Source organism: Acipenser ruthenus, chromosome 8, assembly GCF_902713425.1.
Source record: "Acipenser ruthenus chromosome 8, fAciRut3.2 maternal haplotype, whole genome shotgun sequence".
NCBI classification, from domain to species: domain Eukaryota; kingdom Metazoa; phylum Chordata; class Actinopteri; order Acipenseriformes; family Acipenseridae; genus Acipenser; species Acipenser ruthenus.
This window is the reverse complement of record NC_081196.1, coordinates 8,768,790-8,782,176: the sequence shown is the minus strand read 5'-3', so window position 1 is coordinate 8,782,176 and position 13,387 is coordinate 8,768,790. Positions and strand designations below refer to the sequence as shown.

The 13,387-nt window shown below is 36.2% G+C and overlaps 2 protein-coding genes and 1 non-coding gene across 4 annotated transcripts; 2 read left to right on the top strand and 1 right to left on the bottom strand.

Annotated features, from left to right (window-relative positions):
• The first annotated feature begins 461 nt into the window (after positions 1-461).
• Positions 462-8,038, top strand: LOC117962461 (coiled-coil domain-containing protein 82-like). Of its 2 annotated transcripts, none has more exons than XM_034922944.2 (8): positions 462-566; positions 1,533-2,121; positions 3,103-3,298; positions 3,582-3,674; positions 4,662-4,786; positions 5,410-5,580; positions 5,967-6,155; positions 7,120-8,038. In XM_034922944.2, exons 2-8 carry the CDS (start codon positions 1,543-1,545, stop codon positions 7,183-7,185), a joined length of 1,419 nt encoding a protein of 472 aa, XP_034778835.2. In that variant the 5' UTR covers positions 462-566; positions 1,533-1,542; the 3' UTR covers positions 7,186-8,038. The 2 variants fall into 2 exon arrangements, with proteins under 2 accessions (XP_034778835.2, XP_034778836.2); XM_034922945.2 differs by lacking the exon at positions 462-566 and adding an exon at positions 602-877.
• Positions 7,706-13,116, bottom strand: LOC117405911 (proteasome maturation protein). Its single transcript, XM_034009420.3, has 6 exons — positions 12,988-13,116; positions 12,011-12,111; positions 11,825-11,885; positions 11,552-11,653; positions 10,791-10,884; positions 7,706-8,010 (listed from the first exon to the last, which is right to left on the bottom strand). Exons 1-6 carry the CDS (start codon positions 12,988-12,990, stop codon positions 7,943-7,945), a joined length of 429 nt encoding a protein of 142 aa, XP_033865311.2. The 5' UTR covers positions 12,991-13,116; the 3' UTR covers positions 7,706-7,942.
• A 158-nt stretch (positions 13,117-13,274) lies between these two features.
• On the top strand, positions 13,275-13,346 carry trnac-gca (transfer RNA cysteine (anticodon GCA)). The gene has a single exon. It is a non-coding gene; the product is annotated as a tRNA-Cys (tRNA).
• The last annotated feature ends 41 nt before the right edge of the window (positions 13,347-13,387 follow it).

Below are 13,387 nucleotides of genomic sequence, written 5' to 3'. Positions count from 1 at the left end.
TTTTTCTCAAAATGGACTGGTTCAATGAGATGCGGTCCTGAAAAAATATTCTAAAAAACCAGGAAAGGTTTATAATTAGTTCTGTACCTGACTGGCTACAGCTGCTACCTCCTTGGGATCAACTCCAGCGCTTACTACCAACCAACTACAATGTAAAAACACCGAACATACCTGAATAGGCTACCAGTTTAGCAGTGATACCCAACAAATAGATAATCTTATTTAGGACCTTGGTATTGAGTGATCAAAGGAAACATGTGAATATGTTAATTTATTGCAACAAATGTCATGTTTGTCTTGTGTGTAAATCTGAACAAATTACATCTGGGTATTAATTCTGGAATATCGTGGAGGCGTATTCCTGTACACGCATCCCGAGTCTAACACACTTTAGAAAGTTTTTCTCTTTCTTTCCTGCTTGCATATAGAGCCGGCCGGTATTTGTTTAAACAGCGGTGACGGTTTCCTTCCAGGTTACATTGCAGTTGCATGACGTCAGCACTCAATGGTGGCTTGCTGCCACTCTAGTGTTTGTGTGTGATATCTGTGGAATGCGCATCAGGAAGGTAAACAAACAATTTTCAGGCGTTGGCGAAATTGTACAGTATTTTGTAAAACTATAACATGTAATAATATGTGCATTTTAAAGCAACTATTAGCCCAAGCTGTCGAATGAGACATATAAACCAACTACTGTAGTTAACATTTTTTGTTTATGATAATACTTTTATAACTGCTGGCCCGGATGCCCGTGTCTGTCGCAGGACAATTAAATCATGACCCAGCTACTGAACAGGAAAATACTACTACGACTAATAATATAACAACAATACACTACTCCAGCTGCGAACTGCAATGATGCAATCAAACTTTTACAGTAAACATTCCGTTTTTCTTGTATATTATTATTATTATTGTTGTTTAATGTGTTATAATTAATACGCATAATGTCAAAGTCTGTGTTGTGTTTACTGGTAGTTTGTCCGTACGATTTATGAAAACCTATACATATATTGCAATTGTGTTTATTAGTGTTTTGTGATTTCTTTATAACCACAGTTTTACCGTTGCTCTAATTAGGTAGAGGAAGTAGCGATGACTAGTACAAGAAAGGCGGGCTACCGTTCAATGCTATAGTGTCTTTAACCTATGAAGTTCTTGGTTTCGAATCAGGTCGCAAATGTGTGATGGTCTAGTTTACTCAGTGATAAACTATCATCATAACAACACAAAAATGGGTAACAATAGATAGTCCAAGATTAGTTCTGATTGGGGTCTGTGAAACCAGCCACCAAAGTCTCTTAAAAATGATGCCTTGGCAAGAGAGTGTCATTCATGTGTAAGATCCCATTACAGAAAAATGAAATCAGATATTTTTATTAGATCCATCCAGAACCTCATTTTGTTAAAAAAAAAAAAAAAAGCTACCCTCCCAGATAGAAACCTTGAGCATGAATACAATGGAGAAGGCTATAGCTGCAAAGGCTGGTGTCTGGAATATAATTAGCAAACTGTGTGTTTTACCTTGTCAGGTTGTGCGTGATGGACAGTAGCATCGCCTATAAAACGAGAAGAAGGACACGATCAGAGGAGAAGACAGCGAAATCCCGTATTGACCGTCGGAGAACCAGGATTGGCTTTCTGTCTCACTTGCAAGACAGTGATGATGATTCAGATTTGGGTTTCAGCAGCAAAGCTTCAGATACCGAGTCCCAGTTTGGCGAGAATGATGCTGCTAGCTCTTCCAGCAGCAGGGCAGAAGAGGGGAACCCAGTTCAGGAAAACCCTGTTGGAGACGACTGTGACAAGGAATGTGTAGCACCCAAGAACCGGCGCAAAAGGACCTCCTCAAACGTGTTTCTTGAGAGTGACAGTGAATCGAACAGTGGCACTGGGGGAGCCCCAGTCAGGAAGTGCAAAGCTAAAAAGCGTTATACTTCCTTTAGAGAAGATTCTGAGGCGTCTGACGAAAATACAGAGTGGGATAAATCTTCTGCCATTTTTAATGAAAAGAAGGAGAAAGAGGACAGTAACAGGGTAAAAGAGAGACAAATTAAGCTGAAACAGCTTTCGCAGAAGATAAGGGCCAGAAGAGGAAGCTACAGTAATGTAACATTGGAGGTGATGTGTGGCATTCAAGATGGTTAAGCATATCATACTGAAAAGATCTGCGCTGATTACCATTATACTAAACTGACTAAATCTGTCTAGTGATAACTATACATCCATTATACAACAAAATGTCCTAGGTGCACTGCCTTAGCCTCATCCATTATTTGATTATAACACACACACAAAAAACATGGACATTTCTGATTACAAAATCATATATGCAAGGTGGAAAAAACTTAATATGATTATTTAGCAATTTTATTCACTGCATGCTGACAGTACTGCATTTTAGGAAAAAAAATTGTCGAGGTTTGGGTGCTTTCCACTGTGCACCCAAACCTCACTGAAAGGGATTTGGTATAAAATATTACTTAATCAGATCATCAGATCATCGTAATGTTATTGAAGCTGACAGTAATATTGTTGAAGCTGACACCCTGGATCCTTCAAGAAGCTGCTTGATGAGATTCTGGGATCAATAAGCTACTAACAACCAAACGAGCAAGATGGGCTGAATGGCCTCCTCTCGTTTGTAAACTTTCTTATGTTCTTATCTCCATATTTTAATCCGCACATCTTTATATGAAGGCTCACTACTCAATGCAATTTGAAAGATTCTGTTTTGGAGCAATCAGTATTGGACAGAAAGTCAAAGTCAATGTCACAAATTCACTATTGGTGGTTTAAAGTAGTCCTACAGCGACAAGCAATATGCCAGTCATCAATCAGAAAGGTTGCTGTTTGGACTGCTCCCCTGGAAACCTTTCTTTTCTCAAAACCTGCTTTGTATTGGTTTTGTTGCAGGTCTGTTTTAGCAACAGGTTTTATTGGACGATTTACATGTAACTGAAAAAAGAAATGAAAACAAAAAGGAAAGTATTTAGTTCCTAGAGAGCTTGGTGTTACAGTATCTGCACTGTGCCATGGGGATTCTTTTGTTTTTGCCAGCAGACACACCTCTAGTTTTTGTTGTTATCAATTTGTTTTTAGGACTCTGACGATGAATCATTTCAAGGTTACCCAGCCACACTGTCAGAAAGCAACAGTGATGAGGAGAATGGCAGCATGAAAGATTTTATTGATGATGATGATGATGATGATGAAGAGGAGAATGACGGTGCTGAGTTTGGAATAAAAGACGAGGCACCAGCAGAAAAATCATTTATGATAAACCACATTCCACTTTGTAAGTTAATGATTTTAGCTGTTTGGTTATAACCGATTGTGTTACATCAGGAACTGTTTGTGAACAGTTTTGCAATGTAGAGAAACTGAGAGGTGTCCAAAATGATCACAGACTGATAGGTGGGCACATAAGAAGTGTTTTGAGTGGGACGATATATGAAATAAATGTTTTATGTAGCTGGCAAAATGTATAATTAATTAATTTATATATATATATATATATATATATATATATATATATATATATATAATATATATATATATATATATCTTTTCCTTTTCAGTTTCATCATGTAGTCATTACTCCCATTTCCAGACTGTCGTCAAAGCTCTCCTCATCAATGCACTCGACAACACCTTTTTAAAGTCTCTCTATGGTAAGTTCACCATTTAACATGTGGATGTGTGGCATTTGATTGGAGTAAATGTTAACTGGTCCCAGTCACAGGACTAGGAATCTGTAGTTGTGTAACCCACGATTAGGGCTCAATCATAAAGCTCTTATTTAAGCAGTAGAACCCACAGAAGAGGGCTTAATGTCTGGTAAGGCCCATCTTGTGCCGTTAAATGCTGCGTTCATTTTATTTTTGACATTTTAAGTTTCTGTTTGTTTTTTCTCTTGATTTTATGCAGCACGATTTTTAGCAGCTAACGAACGTAAACTTTTTCCTCAATATTCTAAGAGTAATGCTGTTTGCTCAGAATTCCATGGGTTATCCCTGTTGAAATTGTTAATTCTGATGCCTTCACAATATTACAACTCAGTTCCTCTGTATTTATATTGTTTATCTCCGGGTCGTGTGCTGTATCAATCTTTAAATTACCAGGGGTGGACGATGTAACGCTGTGGGTATTTCTAAACAATAACTTACTACTAAAATATCAGTTGAGACACCTCCTGCACAAAGGCGAACAACTTTTGTGATGTTTGTTTTTATCTGCCACTTAAATGTATAACATGTAAACGGAATTGAGTGCACTGTTCGGTCATAAAATTAATTACCAAGGGAAAGAAAGTTTGAGTGATTTATAATATAAGAACAGAGATTTTCTTTCATCAAGCAGAACAAAGGTAAAATGCATACTGTATTTACATATTTTCTGGCGGATTTAAATGGAAGAGATTAAACATAGTTTGCACGATAACATTTGAGGTCCTTTACCAGAGATTAGGGATCTCTGATCAGGTTATAGGAAATCTCCGATCCAATTTCTAATTGAAATTAAGGGGAATCACATAGTTATCTATAAACATAAAGTCAACAAAAATTTTTGAATGTATGATCTCAAGTGAAAATCAAAATTGTTTTAGAGATATACTGAAATCAACCTCAAAATCACTTACCTTTTGCCTTTAAAATCAGATGGCACCCGAAGAAAAAAGTATGCACAGGAAATGAGGACTTCACTTCATTTCTATGATGAACGCTTTGTTCTACCCCGTCTCGAGAATTTAAAACAAAGGAGTCGATGGAAGGAACGATACAAGGTTATATTTTTTATTTAACTTAGAATATTGTACTCTGTCTGGTGCTTTAATATACATCTAACATTAGAAGAATGTCGTAACCCTGGCTCACCTGTTAAACTAAACATTATGGGACACTCATATATTACAGCTCATATTTTATATATTCTCATACTGCCCAGCCTCTTTCAAGTGTAGACCCTGCTTGATCTCAGTTAACAGCAACATAAATGGATTCCACCGGTGAACTGAACAGTATGTGATTCCAAAGGATGCACACAGATGGAGGTGCCATTATGACCCAAATTATTTTGTAAGAATCAATTAAATATATGTCCCAACCTTCGCAGGTTGATTACTGTTTCTGTCAGATACTGTAGGGTTTGACAATACATCTTCATTTTTTTTCCCCAAGCCAGTATACATGTACACCTCAGATCTTCTGATATTTCATGGTTGTTCATAAAAAGCCTGGTTGTAATAAAGTAGTCAGAAAGTAAATTGTTTGTAAATGGGTTAAGATTAAGATAATTATTGAATCTGTAAATGCCATTAAAATTATTATTGGTAAGGTTTAGAGTTAACTGCTGTCTTTGAGTTCAGTCCTACTTTTGCAATGCAGTTTTGTGAAATTTGTTTCACAGGAGCGTGTGGAGTGCTACCCAAGCATGAAGGTCGTTTCAATTGGAGTACGACGTGGACCATGTCAGGCCTGTGAGATGCACAGGCACAGCAAGTACATGGTCATCCTGTCGGGACAGCAGTATGACACCAAAACTCTGGAGGACGACAGCTTCATGCCACACGACAAACAAGTAAGACACTATAGTTAAAGATGCCTGTCTGCATTCCAGTGTCACGTTGTCAGGTATAGCTGACTGAGGAAGTAGTAGTGCAACAGCAAAGGTCATAGTGGATTGTGGGATTGACTGAATGTATGCAAACAAGCAAAGCGGGACAAAGTTGAAGAAACATCTGTTGCTGTTTTTATTTTCGGTCTTTTGACAAACGTCTGTACTGCAGCTTGATCCCCATTGGGTATCAGATACAAAACTGTACTGTCTGAGGTGTTGCTATGGTATAGCTGAGTGTCAGTGGAAAGACCCTCCAGCTCAGCTGTACCTGGGGAATGGCAGTGGAATCGGGGCACTAGAGTACATGTAAACTTTTTATAGCTCTGAGCCTTTTTTGATTTTTAAAGGGTTTGAACGTTGGCAGTGTTTGTGTTGAGCGGACTCAGGTCTATCATCGGCTGAGGCATTTCAAATACCACCTGTTCAAGCTGTGCTGCTCTGTGCTGGAGCAAGAAGAAGAACATGAGGACGAACCTGTGAAGGATGTGGTTTTGAAGGTGTACTCTCTATTGGACGGTCAAGGCTGGATTAAAAAGGTATGTCATGAATTACAAATAGAGGATTCTTAAAGAAAACTACATAACATAGGGGTCCCCGATTTGGCTCATCCAGTTAAAGCGCTGCCGCTGGGAGCGCAGGATGAGTCACACAGCTTGGACGGCGCCAGTTCCAGTCCAGGCTGTGCAAAGAGACCGAACTTTGCTGGGGACTCTGAAGGGGGCGTCACATTGGCTCCGACACTCCCCGCATGGGGGGGATGGGTAACCAGCAGGGACTCCTCCTCATCGTGCAACAGTGAACCCTACTAGCCAAACCGAGCATATTCAGAGTGAATAAAAAGCAGGGCTGATCTCTGTTCTTGGGGATTGGTAGCCTGCCCACCTCTGCTCTGGATTGCGCAGTGTAAAAGCACATCTGTCTTTAGGCTTGTGAGATTGGAGGACGCTCACACGCACACCCTCAGAATGTCTGTGCTGTGTGGGGACTCGCTGCGGTGAGGAGAAAAAACATAATTGGACATTCCAAATTGGGGAAAAATAAATAAAAATAATAATTGGTTACTAAAAAATAAAAATAAACTACATAATATGTATGAGTGGTTTCTTTTTACATCTAATAACTCAGTTAAATAGTGAACTTAAGCATGTAAAGTTTGAAACTATGGGTTTTTCTAATATACTTATTTAAAAGTAGAACTGGAATCAAACTTTTTTTAATATTCCCAAAAATAAATAAAAAATGGTTTACCAAGGATATTCTCATGTATTAAGGTTGGCTCACAAGTATCAAGACATATTTGGAGTCTAACGTCTGGTATTACAACTCCCCCTAACACTGAAAGCATTCTCTTCGTAGACTTATTTGAAATCATTATGGGTTGATTACTGATTTGAAATAACTACAGAATGTACAAACTTGGATTCTTAGGTTACAGTTCTTTGTGAATTAATGTTCATCATTTTCCATCAATCTTTCTGTTTTTTGTCTCTGTTCTTGCAGCAGTATGATCAGTTTGAAGATTGCCTAAATGATGCAGATTACTTCCAGGAGGAGAAGTTGGACTAAATGCTGTTAACATGTAGCGGCTTGCCTTTTGCATGCTGTAAAACAGGTCTTGTCAAGACGGATTTCGCACTGTTGACGGCAATGTGTACATAATATTTGTTTTTCTATACTACATATAGAATTTAAGAATTGTTTTTTGTTTTTACTTTGTCTTCATCTATTTTCTGATCTTTACAAATGTGTAGTTTCATGCTGTTCCTATCCTGTACTTAAATCAAACATTCTTATGGTGTAACTTTATTTTTACTTTGCCTTTATCGACTTTTTTTTGAGACACCAACATACTGTAAACAAAGTTTCTGTCTTTAAAACATTGAATAGTGCTGAATTTAGAAACACGAGCAGAAAGAACCCAATTTAAATATTTAACCCCAGCAGAAATTATTTTTTTATGCATCTCTTTTTAATTGAGACATGACAGCCCCAGATCCAATTGTGATGACACCTGATTACAGACCTTGCTTAGAAGTTAAGAATTTGCACATTGACGAAAAAATTAATAATGTCAGCAAAACTGTAATTTGATTGTAAAACTTGGAAGAAATGCAGTTTTTATTTTTTCAACAAACCATTAAAAAAAATTGAATTCATTCTAAAGAATAACTAATCTTTATATTGTAAATACATGAAAACAAGAACAGAACCATTTTTATATGAAGTGTATTGTGTTTCTTGACATCAAATACAGAGAATGCCTTGGCGTATGTAAAAAGACAGTGCCATTCTTGAAGGAGCAAAAATAAGTTATCTTATTATTTTACAACAAACCCAATTTGTATTCAACCATGACATGTGGCTCTCCCATAACTTCACTTTGTGCCGGATCTGCAAATAAAAAACAGATCAGAATTAATTTAGACATTTTACTAGTTTTGTCAAGTAAAAAAGTTGTGTTTTTGAAAATGCTGATCGGTGTTAGTTTAAACCTACTTTATTTATATTTCAATTACAGAAAGTGCACATCAACCAGCATTGGGATAGGAAAACATGAATATAAAGCAGTGCTGTGCTAGATAGAAGAATGGAATATCTAGTTGGCTTATTTTATTTATTTTTTTAATCATTAATTAGTTATATATTAGAACCACACTATAATTTTAGATTTAAATCCACCCTTGGTGTAGTCAAATGATTTAGGCAAAGGTTTTTGTGAAATGTGTTATACATCAACTAGTATGTATCTATATGGGCTTAACACATAACTAATATTAAAAATTAAACAATCTGTTAACAATGTGATATTTGAAGCTGTTAAGGTGAACGTTTTATGATAGAATTAGAGGAATGTCTGTGATGTCAAAGAGGTCTTTTATTATTATTATTTATTTCTTAGTAGGCGCCCTTATCCAGGGCGACTTACAATTGGTACAAGATATCACATTATTTTTACATACAATTACCCATTTATACAGTTGGGTTTTTACTGGAGCAATCTAGGTAACGTACCTTGCTCAAGGGTACAGCAGCAGTGTCCCCTACCAGGGATTGAACCCACAACCCTCCGGTCAAGAGTCCAGAGCCCTAACCACTACTCCACACTGCTGCCCGTATTATCCTTTTATAATACCAAAGCCATTGAAAGCAATGGGGGGGGGGATCTCAACGATATGTAAATATATATCAGGATATATTTTATTTTAATCAGTGCTTTTGTGTTGATTATGATTTAAACAAGTAACAAATTCAAAAAATATATACATATATTTTATTTACAAGATGCAGCGCATTGATAACACGTCTCTTCGGTGCCAGGAGTACAAATCTAACGTGGATTTCATCAGGACCTCTTTCCACGTAGAGACTCTCAAACAGTGACAGTCTACAGTATGATGGGCCCTAATCCGCTGCCACGGCTCTTTGCTAAACGTTGGGATGGGACTAAAGGATAGGACTAGTCAGAGTATCAGAATGCAAATGTGCTCAAAATACAGTATCTGATGGATCACCTGAGTTAGCAATGCTCTGTACTGAAGGAATCAAGGCAAGTTACTTGAGTTTTTCTGTATGCACTACTGTAGGCCTGTTTTCAAATTTAAATATTGTATTTTTTTTTTATAACAAACAGATACCAATAATAGTGTGTATTTGTACTAAGATGCATATTCTACAATACGTGCATTCTTTTTGACTAGAGTTCAATTGTGAATTATGTAACAAAGGAGGGAATGTATTGATTTCAGACTTTATAATAAATAATAGAACCAACAACATGAATGCTGGCTTTATGTCCAGTGTGACATTTAATTTAAATCAAAATTCTCCAGTACAACATTTATGGATATAAAAAAATATTTTGTAAAATTAGTGCAATTTGATCAATATTGTTAATTCATCTGATTCTGCAATGTTTATTTTAGAGAATATTTTAGCAGTATTATTTTCTGTTCTAGCAAGATAATTTCTCAATACAGCAATTATTTTAAAACATTTTAGTGAAAGTATGAACTGTTAACAATATTTGAATATTTTCATCACAATAAAATAAAGAATTGACAACTATTCTTCCGCTCCACACTTTTTTAAATTTGAGAACATTTTTTGTCAAATGTTATTCAATTAGAATGTTGGTAACCATGGTTTTGTTGCATGTTTAATATGATAAAGGGGTTTCGCAAAATGAGACGTTTTTCAATGGCATAAAAAGCCATTTTTTAAAGCATAAAGGTCGATTTCACCCACTCTGCCTGAAATGGGAAATAAAAATTGAAAAAAAGGTAAATTATTTCTAAAATAAACGTCGATATTAATCGTTGATTTGGCAAAAAAAAAAAAATTAAGAAATCGAATAATAGTTTTAAAAGTACATCTAATTTATAATACCTAAAGTTCACATTTTAAAAATACATTAGTAATAGTGTAAGTAATCACATGGAAAAAATGCAATGAACCACTGATGTATGGGCACATCTCAAAATAATCCCAATAGTGCTTAATGCAGCATGCAAATAGCGTTTGGTACCTTGTGCGCACGTTCTGAATGAGAGAAAAAAATATATACCAAATTATTTAAGCCGATTTTCCTGTGTATCATGTTTGTTTGTTTGTTTTAAGTTTGTTTTTAGGTGTGTACCCCTTTAAAAAAGACGCTCCTGTTTCTTAATTAGTTGATGCGCGCACTTTTTGAAAACTGGATATTGTTTCCGGCAAGGGATTGGCCGGTGAGAGGAAACAGGTGAAGAAACGTGAGTAGAGCAGGTACACAGGTTCTTCATTTGTATAAAATAAACTTGATTATACTGTGTTGGTATTTTTAGCAGTATTAGCAATTAGAAGTATGCCACTGCAAGCGTACCTGAATTTTATTATCGCGATACGGAAATTATTATCAATATCACATCAAAATGTCAATATTGGTGCCCACCCCTAATTTATATATATAAAAAAGAACCAACTTAAACCTTTGACAAAATCCTTTTAATCTTATCAAGCTTATTTTAGCTTTTAAGGCCACATAGGTCCCGTCATCAGGTTAAAATGTAAACATTGGCACAGTTTCCCATCCACTTTTACCTGGTAAAAGCTATTGTATTTGCATGACAATCTGTTTAATAATTTGGGTTTTTGAACCAGAACAGTGACATTGTCAAATCCCCTTGCAAGCTTACCATTCAATATATCTTCAAAACCAATGGATTCATCATTTCCTCTGAGTGTATCAAGTGCAATATTTGAGCTTTGGAGGAATGGCAGGCGCTGGATCTGAAAATAAACATATGGCTTTTTATAATAAATGTATATGATGACAAAATCATGTCCTTCACAATTTTCAGCAGACAAAAAAAATGTAGGGGCTTACACAACCTTGAATCTCCATATACTATGAGCTTTAACCTTTAACATTACAGCCAAGTAGGGGAGAGTGTTTGATGTAATGTTTTTAATATTTGAAACATCTATAAAATGTATTGTATAACACTGCCTAGAACAAATATATGAAAAACAAGTAGGCACTGTACATATGGTAACCCATACACTTAAACCAACATTTGACATGCATATTTTTGACAAAGGTTAAACTGTCAATCCTGGATTTTACAGGATTTACATTTAAAAAAAGGTCAATTCTTTTGCAGACGCCTTTATCCAAGGCGACTTACAGAGACTAGGGTGTGTGAACTATGCATCAGCTGCAGAGTCACTTACAATTACGTCTCACCCGAAAGACGGAGCACAAGGAGGTTAAGTGACTTGCTTAGTCACACAATGAGTCAGTGGCTGAGGTGGGATTTGAACCGGGGACCTCCTGGTTACAAGCCCTTTTCTTTAACCACTGGACCACACACATCAATGATGTGGAGGACACCACTGGTTCATTTGCTGCAATATAACCGAATTCATTTTTAAAAGGTTTATCGCGCTAGAATACCTGTTTTGTTGCCCTGAACTCCATTTGCAGTTTCAAAGGTGCATGCATTCCCTGAATGTTTCTGAGAGTGCTGAAGTTCATTTGATCTTGACTGATCTGAAACTAAAAAGAAAAGGAGCACAAAACAGAATTTGCTTATTATCACAAAAATATTGATTACAAAATATGTCTAAAGTATGGTGGCTATCAAGAGATAACAGTATTTAGTAGCAAAATATAAAAAAAAAAAAATTAAAAAAACAGGAAAGTGTTGAATGGACTTGTCACACTCACGTTCTTTTCAGAAAGCTCCAAAGGATGACTTGGCAGAAGTTCATTCTTCACGCTGGTGAATCTGTAACAGAGTAATCAGTGTAGAGGTTCCAGAGCATTGTAAACACATTATAATATATATAAAACCATATACTATTATTGACAGCGTTACATTTCATAATTCATGAGAAACTGTTAAAGACAAACCCTTTGCGAAGTGTGTCCTGCACCCCATACGCTCCAGCTTGTGGAGACAGCTCCGCCACTGGGATGCTGTCCTTCAGTTGTGATCTAAATCCTCTGGTATTCTGTAAATCACAAATCATATCAAGTCAGTGTACTATACTACTACACCTCACCATTTGGGGGGTTAAATATGAGGCAGAGAGCAATATTCCTAGGATATCCTTAACTGCCATGCATTTGGACTACTATGGTTAGCTTTACAAATCCTACATGGCAACACTTAATGTGATTACTATCTTATGTTAACGAGAACCACATTTTGGGAAAAAGTACTGGGAAGTGTTAAGCTTGCTAGTTGTAAAATGTGTTAGCATTTATATTCATCTTTTCATATTAAGTGAACTTCACATTAAGCGGTTTTTTTTTTTAAAGGTTTAACGTGATTATTATATTTGTATATCAATGAAAACCCTAGTTTGTTTAGGATAGTATTGGGGAGTGCTAGGTTTCCCATTTGCACAGTGTCTAGGTGTTTGGATTGAACTTAAGTACATTAAGATACATTAGGCTATCCCCATGGCAAGTGCTGTATGTTTTTTCTTTGAAATCGTTAATTTACATCATTATCTAAACCACTGACGAACAGAAAAATGTGTATCTTACACAAAGGGTTTCACTTTCATTTTCTTTTCGTTCATACAATATTACTAAATCAAATTAACAATAATGTCAAATGTAAAATTATCAAACAATGGGTTAGCTAAGATAACATCTCTCAAAGTTCAAATAACAATATGAACATAGATCTCTGGAACAGACAAGTCCGGTTTAGTCTTGTCATCATGGACGCAACGATGCAGGGACTAGAACTACTATAACTTCGCTGATAAAACCCCCAAATTGTTTGCATTTTATTCTGCTTTGACAAAACGTCCGTTCCAAAATACTTATTCAGTTGTTTTTTTTTGTAATTTCACTATAAGTACGCTTCCACTCACCATTTTTGTCAATGTGCGACTTCACTCTCTGTACCTCAATCACAACGACTACTTCCGGTCCGTGCCTGTTACGTAAAGAGTGACGGTACTTCCGATTAAGTAAAGCGCTGAAGAACCGAAATAAACGGAAGAATTGTAGTTACAAAACGTCATTCTACCGCAATTCAGTATGCTGTGATTTATTCGGAACCGTGTTTCAATAAAGTTCACACTTGCAAACGTGTGGTTACAATACAATAGAGTTTTCTTAAATAGCTATTTTTATGAAAACAGTAAAATAAGTCAGTGGGGGTATAGCTCAGTGGTAGAGCATTTGACTGCAGATCAAGAGGTCCCCGGTTCAAATCCGGATGCCCCCTTTTTTTTTTTTTTTTAATATATATTTTAAAATATTGTTTAT